This window comes from Seriola aureovittata, chromosome 3, assembly GCF_021018895.1.
Source record: "Seriola aureovittata isolate HTS-2021-v1 ecotype China chromosome 3, ASM2101889v1, whole genome shotgun sequence".
NCBI lineage: Eukaryota > Metazoa > Chordata > Actinopteri > Carangiformes > Carangidae > Seriola > Seriola aureovittata.
This window is the reverse complement of record NC_079366.1, coordinates 4,266,136-4,281,777: the sequence shown is the minus strand read 5'-3', so window position 1 is coordinate 4,281,777 and position 15,642 is coordinate 4,266,136. Positions and strand designations below refer to the sequence as shown.

Sequence of the window (15,642 nt, the reverse complement as noted above, 5' to 3'; positions counted from 1 at the left end):
CTGCCTTGAACTGATGATTATGATTGTTTATGAACAATGTGACACTGATTAGTGTTTGAGATTGCAGAATGATGTACAGGGACAGACAAGAAAGTACAAGTATGACATGTTTAGATAACAGGTTCAGGTCAGAGTGGTGTGAAGGGAGAAGAGGCGGAGTGACCCTGTTACACAGAGAATGTGTGTATAAGAATGAATGTCTGAAACAAGGAAGTACTGCACTCTGCTTAGACGAGACGAGAGCAGTGTGAGTCCAGAGCTCTGTAAGCAATCTCAAACTTATATGCTTGACTATACTTTTAATAAATTAGACGTGTTGAACTTATCCTGCATACTTCATCAAACGAATGGGCGAGTCCTGTTTGGTTATATATAAAAGGGTAAAATGAATCTGGACTCAACAAGAACCAGCACCTCACAGCATGGACCAGAAGGAATCTAGTTTATTTAGTTGTCACTGATAAGACATACAGTATTATTTCAAGTTCTGCATTACATCCACAAATAGGCAATATACAAGGAATACTGTAGGTGTAGGCACATATTTTAAAATGAGTAGATAAATCACAACATCAACTATTCATACAATCATTTCTCTTTCACTTTGTGCACTTTATATTGTTGCTACAATAAGCTCTGAAATCCAAGGACCTTCCCACCATCAATGTGGTCTAAAACATGTGAGCCAGTTTTTGTCCTTATGTCTGCTTTCTGTCTGTCTCCTCAGTCGGCTGAGACACTGGAAAATAAGAAAAAGATTGAAAAATTAAAAATACTTTTCAGAACTGACATATTAGTCACTTTAGACTGGAGAGAAACAAATACAGATATATTAACCTATTTTACTATAATAACTAAGGTCCAGGACAAAAGGACACAATTGAGAGAGGGACGTGCAAGCAGTTAAGCAGTTTTTAAACCAATGTCCATCAATATCTGTACTCACTCTATTGTATGTAATGAGTATTTCTGGTTCTTTGTTAGTTTCATAAGCTGTCTGATGTCCGAGTCCTCCAGGCTGTTGCCCATCACATGCAGCTCTGCCAGATGTTGGGGATTTGACTTCAGGGCAGTGGTCAGGAACTGAATGCTCCACGGGCTCAGGCCACAGGTCCGCAGTCTGGAGGGAAAGTGTTTGAGACGTTACTGAACACCAGCTCACTTTAGCTCTATAATAATATGTCCACAATTGGGCTTGCATTTGCAGATATCCTAACTGAGTTGCAGTCAATGTAACATTTGGTTTGTATAATTAACTAGTGTTAAATTAGTGAGACACAGAACATTGATCATAATTGGCGTCTGTCATATCGAGGCTGTTCCATGGGATCATATTGAACCTCAACACATTTTTGGTAACAGCCAGAATGTCTCTGTGGCTGTGTAGTATTATCAGCTGTGAAGCATCAAATCTCTGTTCAGTTTTGAATCAGTGTCAACATATTTGCTGAACAGACACATCCTGATTTTAATCACATTTTTGCCAATTTAAGACAGTATTATATATACCTCATTCTTGTACAGCTACTTTTGTTTACACAGTGTTACAATGAGATCTTCAGCTTTCGGTAAATGTAAAAAAAGCATTTTGTAGAAAAGACATGTTTAAAAGTAAGGTGTCAAAAAATAGATTATTCTGGAATCTGTATTACAGAGAAGCATAGGACTACTGTTTATGTAGTCATAATATATCAGATCAGATCATATATATATATATTTATTTTATGTTATTATCATTATTTTTTTTTTAACCATAAAAAAAGAAATATGGGAGGTCCGTGTTCAACTGGAAACACAAGTGGAATGTTAAGCTTGTGTTTCCAGTCGGACACGGACCTCCCCGGCCAAGCCTACTGTTTGGCTGTCAGAGAACATGACATGTAAGTTTAACACCACATATCTTGAACTGCACGTTATTGTCGTCTTTCTTATCTAAGCAGACATCACCTTTTCCTGGTCACGGCTGCCATGGTGCACGTAACACCAACTGAGATGAACACATCCAGCGCCACATGATCATTCATCTGAAATGTTTCTGACAACACTTACTCTTGACTCTGGTTTAGGTCTCATCCAACTCCTGAGAAAAGTGTCTGTGTTTTCAGCAGCTAAATGTTCAAGTTTGCTAACCAGCTAGTTGCTAACTTTGCCATTTGGTGCTGATCAGGTACAGAACAGTAGGTAATGAGAGTGAACCAGAACAGTAGAGTTGCAGGCTGGATAGATAAACGATGAGCTGAATCTCACAATAAAACTCTGACAAGCTGAGGGATGGAAGCTGCAGATTTTTTAACATAAAAGATGTCTTAAAAAAATAACATTTGATTTTGTTATTATTTTGTTATATATTGATTATAGCTTTAATTTGCAAATTTCCCCACTGTGGGACTAATAAAGGAATATCTTATCTAAATATTTGGACACACTATTGGGTCTAATGTAGATGATGCTGCACAAGCTGTCAGGAGTCATGTTATGGTAAATGCTAATAAAGTAAGAACACTCACTACATGGCTTTTAGTTATCTGGACCTACGTTTTGACTGAAAATAAACTTTTATGTGGAGGAGTTACTTCTTTGAATATCAACATAAATAAATGCATGAATAACTTACGATAGCTTCTGGAGTTTGCAATGAGGGCTTCTGAGTCCCATGCAGAGTTTCCTTACTCCCTTGTCTTGAAGGTCATTGCCAGACAGGTCCAGCTCACTGAGGATGCTCTCCTTGGACCCAAATCCCAATGCAAGCTCTGCACAGCAGTCATCAGTCAGGCTGCACTGGCTCAGACTGAATGAATGAAACAAAGAGTGTATTATAGCATACTGTTCTTCCAGCAAAACTACAAAGATACTGTAATGAAGAATTCTGTTTGGAAAATTATTCACTTGAGACTTTTAAGGTGGTTGTAGGGATTCTTCAGTCCGGCTGAAATTTCCCTGACTCCCTTGTCTCCAAGGCAGTTCATGCTGAGGTCAAGCTCTCTCAGCTCCACTGCCTGCAAGTCTGTGTTCGGCATCCCCCCACTGTAGCGCAGCGAGACTGAACACAGGACCTTTGCCAAACAAATGCATCCAAAGCCAGTGATTCCACATCTTGAAACACTGAGGGGAAATAAGACAAAATGTCATTAAGCAAGTGGTTTAGGCATATTAAGTGCATGTTACACGAGCAGTTATAGCAGAGTGCTGCAGGAAAAAATAACTGAGGTTGGCAGTGAAAAATTAAATTCTCCTTCCATAGTATCTTTATTTCAGTCATCAAACGGTATTATGGCATCCTCACTTGAGTTTTTCCAGACTGCACCATGCGTACATGCCTTCGCACATGAGCGCAAACCCTGCATCTTTCAAGTTGTTGCTGCTCAAGTTGAGTTCCACCAGAGTGCTGGCTTCAGACTTCAGAGCTTCGCCGATACTTGCACAGCTTAACTCGGTGAGGCTGCAGTGGTACATCCTGCCAAAAAAGAGGTGAACAAATACAAAATGTCACTACATAGCTGATTTCTATTCACATATGCTGACAAGCAGAGCAGAACGTATTTACATCAAGTCATACTCACTCCAGCTTTCTCAGCTGTGATATATCGAACTTTCTAAAGAGCTTGTTGGCACCCTTGTCTCCGACCAGATTGATGCTCAGATCCAACACTGTCAGGTGGTCGGGGTTCCTCTGCAGAGCTGACGCTAGATAGTAGCAGCCCTTCTGCTGAATGTTGCACTGTGATAGTCTGCGATGACAAAAATGACATAGCAACAAAAATGCCAAATATGTAGAACAAAGATTTTTAAAAAGCCAACTGTCTGTAATCAACACATTTAGTTTGCATTGCGGTTTTTGATTCCTTTCCTTATGTGAAAATAAACATACTCAACCAGTAAAATGTGGATTCATTTTCATTTTTTTTTTTTTTTATTTAGTATGAAGAAAAAGGGAGTGAATATCTAAGTTTATTTGGCAACACTTACTTGAGTGTTTCTATCAGGCAGTCATGAGATCTCAGACCATTGCAAAGACATCCTAGTCCTAAATCTCCTATCTCATTCCTGCTGAGATCCAGCTCCTGCAGTCTCCGGGATTGGGTCAGGAATGTGGCCAAGTATTCACACGCTTTCGCGGTCACTCCACAGCCTTGCAACCGGAGAACTTTCAGTCTGCAGTATTGATCATTCAGCCCCTCCACAAGCATCCCGACTCCATGTTCACCGATGCTGTTGTATCCCAGGTCCAGCTCCCTCAGGTATGACTCTCTTGTGCTCAGGACTGCTGCCAAGGCTCGACAACACTTGTCTGTCAGGTTAGAGAATCGCAGCCTGCAAGGGGAGGGGAGTTAATGATACAGGACAAATTACGCACAAATTAAAGGATAGGGCTGCTAATACTTTCATTGGTCAACAAATCACATGGAAAGAATTGATCCTGTATGTGTATATTTAATCCTCTGTGCCACAGACCACCATCATTATCCAAAAACTATTAAAACACATCAATTAGCTACACTGTTACACCGGCTGACCTTCCTTACTTTGAACATGGGCACTGTAATTTATTTTGAGTCAATCCCACACACACTGTCCTCCTGATGCTGTAAATGCTCACTAGACGACCAAACTACTACTATGCAGCTGAAAATAGTCCACAATAAATGCAGTATTTGCTCATTAAAAACAAGAGAGTCCAGCTGTTTTAGGAAATTACTGAGCCTTTAAAAAAAAAAAAAAAACTATATATTCATGTCCCATTTTTAACAAATGTACATCTTCAGGAGAAACTAATATATTTGAGTCTTAGTGCCATAGACAGGAGAGGGAAGTCTGAAACTACTGAGATGGGCTAATATATTGTTGGTTTTGGTCTATGTGTTGATATTAAGAAAAATAAAGAATATCAAGATTAAACAATACAGAGTAAAGTGGCCCGTGTTCTTTTATTTTGGCGCTGTCTTCCAGCACATGTAAAACAATGACTGAGAAGTAGTAGAAGTGTTAACTTTCAGTTTAAGCAGTGTCTAAAAATGTTGTATCAATATTCAATAATAAGTCTGGGAATCATAGCACTTTTTATACCTGGTCCCCTGCATCATAGACTGCTGACCCAATAAGAATGTAAATACAGTCCAAGTAATGGGTCAGTACACACAAATCCCAAGGAAAACATATTTTCTCAGTTACTAGTATTGGTACCTAGCCATACAAATACTGATGGTTTTATTTTCCGTAGGTTTTTCAGGTGGCCATCTCCCAAATATGACAGAGGCAAATGGAATTTTGTTTGTAGTGTAGAGCATTGAAAAATTGCATCAGACCTTGAACAAGTTCCCAGTTACCAGGGAAAATCCACAGACCAAAAATCAGTTGAATTGTACTGGAGTTTCAGAAGCAGATGTAACAGAATTCTGGCTGCATATATCTGAAACTATCTGAATACCACAATCAAAAAATGTATTTTTTGTGATCTAGGTGAGGTGACCCTAAATATTTTTTTTTTCAAATTCATTCTGCTGGAACAGAAAGCCAACACAACACAAGGAAATGTGTAACTATTTATAGAGGGTATGTCATATAATAGATGCTGAATCTAATTAGTACGAACTTACATGGCTTTCCTTGATTTCAAAATAGCTGGTAGCTGCCTGAGGAGTCTGTCATCACATCTCATGGACACCTCCATCTCAAAAGTCTCCCTCATCCCTTCAAAAGTCCTGGTCCTTTGGATCATAAACTGCCAATGCATTGGTGCGAACCCATCAATAGGAGAGGAACCAAACTTCAGAAAGAACTTCACCTCATTCAGTAAAGCCTGGCTGTCATACTCCCTCAGACAGTGGAAAAGACTCACAGCGCTGTCAGACATAATGCTCTCCAGGATCTTCCTCTTGGTGTAGTCAAACAGCTGATCAGTGGGCCCAAGCATATGACGCTCCTTAATGAGGCCAAAGATGAAGCGTAGGAAGACATCATATTTTCCATCAGCACTCTGCAGCGCCTCTTCCACCAGATGCTGACAACAGCCAGACCGTAAAGGATTCGCTTCAATGTCGTCCAGTGTAGCAGACGCAGCCAAGAACTCCTGAATGCTTGAGTGACCAAAGCGAAACACTGAGGTGTTATGCAGCCCCTTCTCTTCTCTCAACACAAGTGGACATTCTCTGGAGAAAGTTGATGCATCTTCAGCACTTATGTCCCTCTCTGAGAGGTCATCCTCGTACATTACATTACCCTCTGCCATCCGGAGCAGTGCCAGGTTTTTCAGTTTTGCAATAAAAGCCGAGTTCGATGCTTTGACCAGATTAGTGTAAATCTGGGTAAGACTCAAAGGATTGATTTTAAACCCCTTGTCTGCTTTTAGTTGACTCTTCAAAACAGTTGCCAGGATGGTGCAGATTGAAGGTATCTGACAAAGGAAGTCAAGACTCCTTGATATTCTCATATGGTCGATGGCTTTGTTGGCCAGATCATCATCACCGATAACCGTTCGGAAGTGCTGCTCCTTCTGTTCATTGCTGAACCCTTGTAGCTCAGTCTCTTTGAGCAAATAGCCATCAGGGATTTGTGTTGCTGCTGCATACCGGGTTGTTATCCAGACATGAGCATTGGGAAGTAAAGTCCCCCTGATCAAGCTGGTCAGAAGAACATCCACTGTGGTTACCTCAGAAACATCACTCACTGCTGGACCGTTGAATTTTAGGGGGAGATTATACTCATCCAGTCCATCAAGGACAAACCACACATTGTTTTTATTTAGACTGGAACCACCAAGCTCCTCCAGTTCTGGGTAAAATGTCTGGAGTAGTTCAATTATGCTCAATTTGCATTTAAACAAATTTAGCTCCCAGAATGTGAGAGGAAACAGAAGGTGGATATCATGGTATCCCTTCCCTGCGGCCCATTCAAGAGCACAGCTCTGCACGGTTGTGGTTTTTCCAACTCCACTCACTCCTAAAGTGATGACTGTTCTTTTACTGCTGTTATGTTTGCAGTCACATGATAAAATATCTGTGAGCGGGACGGTTGTAAAAACAACCCACGTATGAAAGCTAGACTTGTCAACATGTCTAAACTCATGCTCGTACAAATCAAATAATGCACCGTCATGCCTGGGCTTCCAATAGCAAAGTCTTGAAGGGAGTAATGAGTTTTCAGAAGACACTTCATTCGGTTTCTGATATTTGTTCTTCAGCGTGGTTTTGAGAACGGTTTGGAGATCCATCACAAGGGCAGAGGTTCCTGGAAAGGTGGGAAGATGGGGAGTGTAAAGTTAATATTCAGCTGTGCAATACAACAACAGCTGTTTTGACTGTTTTTTTTCATATGTAGAAAAAAGACATGTGCCTGCAGCAAACAAAAATCTGTTCTTCTGCAGAGGAAGTGAAAATTAAAAATCCTTAATGTAGCAAAACTGACTTGCTATATTCTTAACTTTATGCACCATTTAACACTACATGTTAATTGCATACTCAAAATACAGATGAGCAGCATTGCAACATAATTGCAAATTACTTCACCACTCTTGCCATATATTTCAAATATATGGCAGAATGGAAAAAATGCATAGACTTTCCTTTTAATAATGGGATATGATTATGTAGTGTTTTTAGTGTCTGTCACAGTAGTATACATTATGGTTTACTGTAGCTTACTTGCTATCATTAAATGTACCGGTGATTAAAATATCTAAGGTTTGGTGTCTTGAATTTAAACAAACTCTGTGGTCTACACCGATCAGAGTAAACAGATGCAGAAGGACAATCACAATACTCATTTTTGCTCTGCAGGGTAAAGTCAAGTTCTAGACTTATTATCAATAGGCTACAAGAAATACAGCATATTCAATGTATGTTTTCAAAAGTCATTCTGTAATGCAAAATCTGACTTCTGCAGAACTTGCATTTTTCTTTATAAATCACAAAACAACCACTGCAGACTTAACATTATTTGACAATGGCCATTGATCTTAATTAGCAACCATGATTTTTGCTAGTGATAAACATAAATCATGTTGTGATAAATTTGTTGCATCATGCATGACCTAATCTGATATTGATGTTTGCATTTCATTCATTTAATTTGCTCATTTCCTGTTTCTCTTGGTTACACACCAGTTGATTATGCAGATTGCCTAATTTCATTCAACCCTAACTACAGCAAATTGTCACTCAGCTGAACCAAAGCCATTGTAAAATATTGTAACTTAACGAGAACCATCTGGTTCACTTCAAATATCTCATAGGAGAGACGTTAAACCTCAAGTTAAGTGGCTTTACCCTCAGTTAGTTCAAGCGTAGCTACACAACAGAAACAGAAAGCAGTGCTAGAGCTTCCTGAGAGCTGCTGAAAGAAAGATAGAACGATTTAACCAGCTAGTTAAACAGTCTTTAACCAGCAGTGTTAGCTGCTGCTGACGGCAATACGTTATATTTATCAGCTTATGGATTGTTAGGTGCCGTAAGACTTACCAAAACACAGACTACATAGCTTTTCCTGTGCAGAGACAGAGACCAGACAGCGTCGACGATGAACACTGATTGAACTGTTTCTAACTGTGTGCAGAACTTCATCCGTACCGCAACTTTCACAAGGGGGAGGGGCTGGGCACACAGTCTGAGAATGGATGCAAATACTCAAGAAGTGAGCCAACACTTTGATAGACGTCACGTCAGCGTGACTTCTCTTTGTGCTGCCCCCTGCTGGTCAGTGCTGTCAACGACGGAACCATGAAGACTGGGCAAACCCGTGGCATTTATCTGTGAGAGGCAGGTGGGCTAATTGCGTGTTTTATGATTAAAGCACGAAAGCTTCAACGTATAATTTACATACTCTAAGGTTTTTCAAATGGAGGCAATTTATATCTTAGTAATTTAAAAAACTTACAACTTAAAAGAGAAAAGTTAAAAGAATCAAAAGACACTATGTGGCGAGTTAGCACATTAACTAACATTCTAATCAGAAACAAGCATGCTAGTTTGGTTTCAACCACACTCATTACTCCAGGTGGTTCTTCGTACATGTTCATGACATGATGGTCCTCTAACAGCCTAACAAACACCCAGCAGTCCTGAAAGAATTCAATCCCGAGAAGTTTGTTGTGCATGAACCAAGCAGCACAGTTCAGGTCAGATTTCTCAGCCATCGCAATTGACCACGACTACCCTCAGCTGCCAAGCCCTAATGACTGAGGCTGGGTGATGGATCTGACGGGGTGTCAGCCACCATGAACCACCTTTCCAGAAGCCTCATGTTTTACAAAGGTTCTGTGCATTCTATGTGTAATAAGAGCATGAAAATAAAACCTAATTCATGTATACTGCCTTTATGCCTGTGAAAAAGTGAAAAAAAAAAAACAGTCTGAAATTTGGTCACCCTCTGCCCTGTTCTACAGGTCAAATCTGAAATGCCTCCACATCTGAAAATAAACTTTATTGTTTATAGAAACACTAGAGAAAGTTTTAATGCTTAAAATTTACAATAACTTTCATATACAGGCTTATCTGCTTATCCAGTGTTGATGTGATAAGATGTTAGGAAGAGTAAAATATAGGCTATATTTGTTTTTTTACACCATCAATGAATCTATCATAAAACCCACAACAACTAACTGACGAACACAATAAAACAATAAAAACAGCTCACAGATGCAGTTGTTCTTTTTAAAATTTTTGTCATGATCTTGTTGCTTTATCTTGTGTCAAACCAACAACTAAAAACTGTAAATCATTGAAAAAAAATCCTGCCATAAGAGCGATCATGAAACCTAACTTGACCGATCTTAAACTCTGTTTAAGTGCATCTGTCTTCTACATCCTGATGCACACAGAAGGGATTAGCCCAGCAGAACTGCTGGAGACTTGTTCATTCTGAGGACAGGATTTACAAGTTTAGATTACATCTGCTCCATGTTGAGGATCTATTTGCCTCCATCAGAACATCAAGCATTTCTGTTTTCCTTGGCAGCAGATGCTTTACAGCAGGGGTCAGTGACTCACATCAACAAGGGGACAATTTTTTCAGCATTGTTTATGGGAGGGCCAACATTTAAAGGTGCAATAAAAATGTAGGCCTGTATGTTTTCAATATATTTTACTATTACAAGACTGGAGATGTAATTTTCCACACAATGAACAGTGTCTGCTTCAATTGTGGTTGAATGAAATTGTAAATCTCTTCTGTTCAGCAGCCAAATTATATTTTTGACTTGGTTTATTCATCTTGCAAGTTTATTTGACTTAACCCCAGCAGTTCGAACAGCCTGTCCGAACACAAGAGAATTGATTTTTATTAAATGTTATGAGGTTGTATTTATTGAGATTTATGAGCCTTGCATTTACTGTACAGTCTTACCTACGGTAGATTTGTAAAGAATGATGTTGAGGTTTTGAAGTAAACTACAAATGTGAAAACAAATGTTTTTATTGGACGGCCAGAATTGGCCCCCAGGCCGCTGTTTTCCCACTACTGCTTTACAGAGACCTACTGAGACAACTGCAGTAAATCCTGCTGATGCAGCACTGTGATATTATATTAACATATATATATGTGTATATATATATATATATATATATATATATAATCTCCCCTTCATTTTAACACCACCAAAGCTTCACCATTACGCTTATGATCAGATGAATCTCCTCACAACAAGGTCATTATCTTTACAGTTTCAACAGGTGAACACATAGCATTTCTTACTCCCACCCAGGTGATTTGTACAGGTGTGGTGCATGAGGCCTGCCTTTCTCTACTCCCCAAGCCAGACTACTAACATTTTCAAGATGTGACTGTGAGAGTGGAGGGCCGACAGATAATGAGATGCATTAATCAGAGTGACTGACTTCTCTGGATGACTGCATACTATTAGAGGTGTCAACTAAATTTCTTTAATTTGAAACCTCAGTCACAAAACCAAAAATGGCCTCTTACCCCCAAAATCTGCTTAGAAATCCTGCTGGGGAGATGCATTGCACCATTTTTACTGTATTATATTATGCACCATTACAATGATTTTTATGTCTGAATGACAGCTATGACATTTACCATAGCATTCAAAAATTAATGTCAGCTTTTTTTTACATGGTGCTACAGTAGACATGCAATGCTTATTGCCATATAACAGTACATATCAGAAAATCACTTTAATGATTACACCTGGTCAGATATACAATATATCCTCAGATGTAATCAAAGGAATGACTAGTAACACTGGTGTTTCCTCATGCTTTATGCTGAGTATATTTCAGTCAAGTTTTAAGTTTCGGTGTGTAATTTGCATGCATGTAATTTGTATATGCCTTTTCCCCCCGAAGCTATTAAGAAGCGGAATAAGCTCCCTGTTGATCTGAAAACCTGCACAGACTTCATGTTTTCTCTCATTACATTAAAAATGTATTTTATCTAACCAGTCTTGTTAGCATTAATTTGAGCATTATTCTGATTACCTGTTTTTACAACCTTGGATACATGTATGGACTATTCTGATATGAATATTCTGTGCTGTGTTTGTGCATATGAAGCATGTTATTGTGTGTTTGTGTATGTGTGTGTCTGCATGGTTGTGAGTAGGATGTTGGCCTATTTGTAGTTCCTTGCCTGCCCAGGGAGCGCAGATGGAAATTAGCTAGAAGCAAAATCTGGAACTTTCCTCTTTTTTTGTGATTAATGTATTGTGTACATGGTCCCTGAGATAAATGAACTTAAGAAAAAGAGCTCGAATAAGAAGATGTGCTGTGTTTTGAAACTGGTATGATTGTGTTATGTGTCCGAGAAAGAGTCAGTCATAGTGTCTATGACAGAGGTGTGTTACATGTTAGCATAGGACTAAATGGCCATTGAGCCATAAAATATTTCATTTCTTGGCACAGGGACCATAGGTTGATACTTCCAACAGTTCCTGCAAACTATTCAGCTAGTCCCATTACATAACACAATAAGGGTTACATGATACCTTATTGTGAATATGTGACTTTGTTGTCCAAGCCAGTTTCAAATGGCTGTGATCAAAGGTAAGGGAGGGTCAGTGTTGTGCTAATTCCTGATGCTGCCACAGAAAAAAAACAGTTAAACAATACACTTTGTTCCAGCTCTTAGACCAGGCCCTCTCCAGAACAGTTTATTTAACTTGATGCATCAAATCAATGAATACACTTGTACCATAGCACCTTCAGTTTAGACCTCTGTAGCAAGTTCCAAAAAGGATTTCATACATTTTTTGCAAATCAGTGTAATTTGTGTTGTATGTGTCTACATTTGGCTATTATTTGTGAGTTCCTTTGCTCTTAGGGTTTTTTCCAGGTACTGTGCCACAATAATATCTGATATTATGCCAAAGAATTGACATTTTCTCTGAAAAATAATATAACATAAACTTCCCTGAAAATTAATATTATGTTGGAGTCAGTAAACAGCTTTGTTTGAGGAGACTTTTATGTTTTTCCACAACCGGCTCTGAGCTTTTCATAACAAACAGTAGAAACAGTGTTGTTGTAATTTGACTTTTGAGAAATTACTGGCATAAATACAAGTCCAGTAATGAGTCCAGTATAGAAATATTAAATCAGAATACAAATCTTTGTCACTTTAGTGATGAAAAAAAAAAAAAGAAACATTTGAATATAAAAATATTTCTACACAGAAATACAGGCTACAATTGACCAGCAATTGCAGACAAAAATCTTAAGAGCAAAAAAAACAAACAATCAGAACTTTTACAATAGTTAATCTTACTTATTAAATTAATGTTTTAGCATTACGTTTTAAACTAGGTCATTTTGATGCAAGCTGACTAATCACTGGACGACAGCTGAAGGCGTTCAGTAGCATACAGTATGTAGCCTTTTGAAGGCACCTGGGATAACAGCAGTTAAGGCAAAAGTTAGTTACATAATATGCATTATTTTACTGTATGACCTCTGATTTGAGAATGCTATACACGTCCAACAATCTGAAGACCTTTTCATCTCCATATAAAAACATTTCACATACTAAAAATCCTGCCAATCAGTCTCTGTACACGATCCAACAATTTCCCCTCAGCATATGTTCCAACCAAGTCAGATAAAGGCCAAGTAGACTCTAAGTAAGTGGTTTCATTGTTGATAACTTGATATAAACTTAAACTTAATAACTGTTACCATAATTCGGCCTTCTCGACCCTTATCTGAACAACATTTCCGAGCTGTAAGAGTTAAAACTTCATCACTTTCCAGAGTCCATCCTTTCACTCGGTCATTTCTTATAAAAAACAAATCTTGTCATTTGAATGCCATCAAAATGTCATATTCACACCTGCATCAATATGCCAATATACAGCTTGGTTTCTGTTTGCTAAATACATTCCAGAAATCCTCAAATCTATCAGCAAAACAAACATCTACAAGCACCACAAGAATACCAACTACTGTAGTTCCGGATCAAGTGCAACAAGCTGTTACATTCTCCCCTCAGCTATTCAACTTGAAGGCAGTTTCCATTTTGCATGACGGCAGGAATACAGAGGTTAAGGTTCGGCACCCTCCTGTAGAGAAAGTGGAAGATCTGTGCACAGGGCCGGCTGTGGAGCTCGGCTTTGATGCGCTGAGGGTGTGTGTCCGGGGCCAGCTGCTGGCTGGTGTCCTCGGTGATCAGAAACAGTGCGTAGTTCTCAGGGTTGGGGATCTTGAATTTGTAAGCGCAGAGTGAGCAGACTTCTTCCGTGGTGGTGTAAGGGTGGACGAGCAGGGTTTTGGCCGTGCAGCCTGTGTCCACTTCCTGCAGGGCTACACGGAGATAGTTCTACAGAGAGAAACAAAAGGTCCTGTGTTCAAATTTGGCAGAACAGGCAGAGAATTAGCAAAGAATAGTTATTAATGAGTCAAGCAAGCAGGCAGTAAAAACACATGCAGTTACCGTGTAGCCGTAGAAAGGAATCACATGCAGTTTGTTTAATGTTCCACTAGAGGGTGCTTTCTAACAAAAATATAAAATCACAGCTCCAGTCCACATGCTGTGAAGATAGTAGAAAACTGTAGATATATTCCTTGTCACTGACACTTTTCATGCACCTTTCCAATGCCGCACGAGAAGTTTGGCTTCATTTGTAATTGGTACAACTTAGACTCACTGCCTGGATGTTCAAGTTGGGCTCAGGTCAGGTGTGATACCTGAAAGTCGTCCACAGACGGCGCTGAACGCTGAGCGGTGCGTCGCCGATGCCACTGGTGAAGAGTGTTCCTGGCCTCGGAGCTCAGCACCCGGGCTGCTTGCTCCTCCTGGAAGTTCTTGATAAGTGCCATGGCCCCGTAGGCGCTGGTCAGGTAGTACCCTCCTGGGGTAGAAGAGAGAATGACATTTGAAACGTTAAGTGAAACACATCCTGGCTGATTATATAGAAATGAAACTGGCTGAAGAGTCTAATATAAACACTTCCTCATTCATCCGATTAATTTCTTTTGTAACGGAAACGAATCAGAAAGGTCAGAGATAGATGCATTCACCTTAAAGTCTCATGGAATGCTATTAATAAATATTTCACAAATTCATGTCAGAGCAAGAAATTACATTTTTCAAATAATTAGCTCAAAGTTCAAAGTGCAACTATGAAGTTCAAAGGTAATACACCACATACATTTAAAGCAGTTCTTAAATGAGGCTACATGCCAGACAGGTTGACGCTAGGAAAATATTTCATTTTGGGAGGGTTCAGCGTCCTTTTTCCTGTGAACCTGTTCCAGCCCATTCAAATCAAACACGCAATGGAATTTCCTACTAATGTCAGGAGGGCTTTCCTTCCACATGCCTATATATCTCAAGAACCTCTCTGAACCTTCCTGGTAAACTCAACACAGCTGACATGGTCCTGGTAAAAGGCTTGTGTTAGAATGAGCTAAAAAAGATGAACTGGAAAGGCAATGTCAAACATACACCCGACTTCAAAGAAAAAAATTCAAATTAATAGTAAATTGAATGGGTTTTTCTCTGTCCCATGTCCTGTCTTTCCAACAAGTTCAGTGCAAATCGGCTCAGTACTTTTTAGCGTAATCCTGCTGACAAATAAACATACACGGGCGAAAACATAACATTGTTGGCAAGTGGAAATCTCCCACAACAAAAGTCTTCCTGGAAAAAAAGACATTTTTGCATTTATTTCAGCAGCATGTGGACACTGATGATCACGACCATAATGCTGCAGAAGTAATAATCAGGTCTGTTTTCAGTTTTGTTTTCAGTCATTAGTGACGTTCCAAAGAGCTTTAGGTTGAATTCTGGCCATGAAATACTCACACAGCGGTCCGTGCCTTACTGCTCAGTCAACGTGAGACATTCTTCCTTTTACAAATACAAAGTTAAATTCACAACAAGCTTTCTCAGTTAAATACACCCACTACACTGCCTTAATAGTCTGGTTTGACCAGCAGCTTGTAGTGACTTATGTTAGATATCATTAGCTAACTTTGGGTAGAAATTGCTGTGTAACTGGCTTTCCACTGGTGCAACTGTTATGCTTTAGTTTAGCATTTACCTATTGGCCTGTAAAGTAAAGCTGAGGAGAACTGCAGAGCTGTGTGATAATTCTCTGTGGGTCTGTCTGTCAGTGACAGATTTCACATTACACCATCACATACACATCATTTAATTAATTTTTTATATAAAAATATTGATTAGAGGTGAAGGGAG

The 15,642-nt window shown here is 39.3% G+C and overlaps 2 protein-coding genes across 4 annotated transcripts in view; both read right to left on the bottom strand.

Moving 5' to 3' along the window:
- Positions 1-425: 425 nt before the first annotated feature.
- LOC130165356 (NACHT, LRR and PYD domains-containing protein 12-like) lies at positions 426-8,551 on the bottom strand. Its single transcript, XM_056370580.1, has 9 exons — positions 8,454-8,551; positions 5,595-7,224; positions 3,967-4,311; positions 3,561-3,728; positions 3,284-3,454; positions 2,887-3,102; positions 2,615-2,788; positions 947-1,120; positions 426-739 (listed from the first exon to the last, which is right to left on the bottom strand). Exons 2-9 carry the CDS (start codon positions 7,205-7,207, stop codon positions 724-726), a joined length of 2,877 nt encoding a protein of 958 aa, XP_056226555.1. The 5' UTR covers positions 7,208-7,224; positions 8,454-8,551; the 3' UTR covers positions 426-723.
- Positions 8,552-12,058: 3,507 nt separating this feature from the next.
- The window catches only part of LOC130166231 (ras and Rab interactor 2-like), a 36,067-nt gene continuing 32,483 nt past the window's right edge, over positions 12,059-15,642 (bottom strand). Inside the window, exons 12-13 of one of the 3 annotated variants that reach the window (XM_056371679.1) lie at positions 14,130-14,293; positions 12,059-13,761 (exon numbers count right to left, since the gene is read on the bottom strand). In XM_056371679.1, coding sequence (XP_056227654.1) covers positions 13,435-13,761; positions 14,130-14,293 — 491 coding nt within the window. In that variant the 3' untranslated portion in view covers positions 12,059-13,434. Of the gene's footprint in view, positions 13,784-14,089; positions 14,294-15,642 lie in introns of all 3 variants that reach the window. The other 2 variants (XM_056371680.1, XM_056371681.1) reach the window with 2 other exon arrangements.

Coding starts and splice junctions, on each gene's coding strand:
- LOC130165356 (XM_056370580.1), bottom strand. CDS start 7,207: ATGGATCTCCAAACCGTTCTCAAAACCACGCTGAAGAACAAATATCAG. Junction 3,103..3,283: donor TGCAGTCTGGAAAAACTCAA/GTGAGGATGCCA, acceptor ATTTCCCCTCAG/TGTTTCAAGATGTGGAATCA. Junction 1,121..2,614: donor TGCAAACTCCAGAAGCTATC/GTAAGTTATTCA, acceptor CTTTCCCTCCAG/ACTGCGGACCTGTGGCCTGA.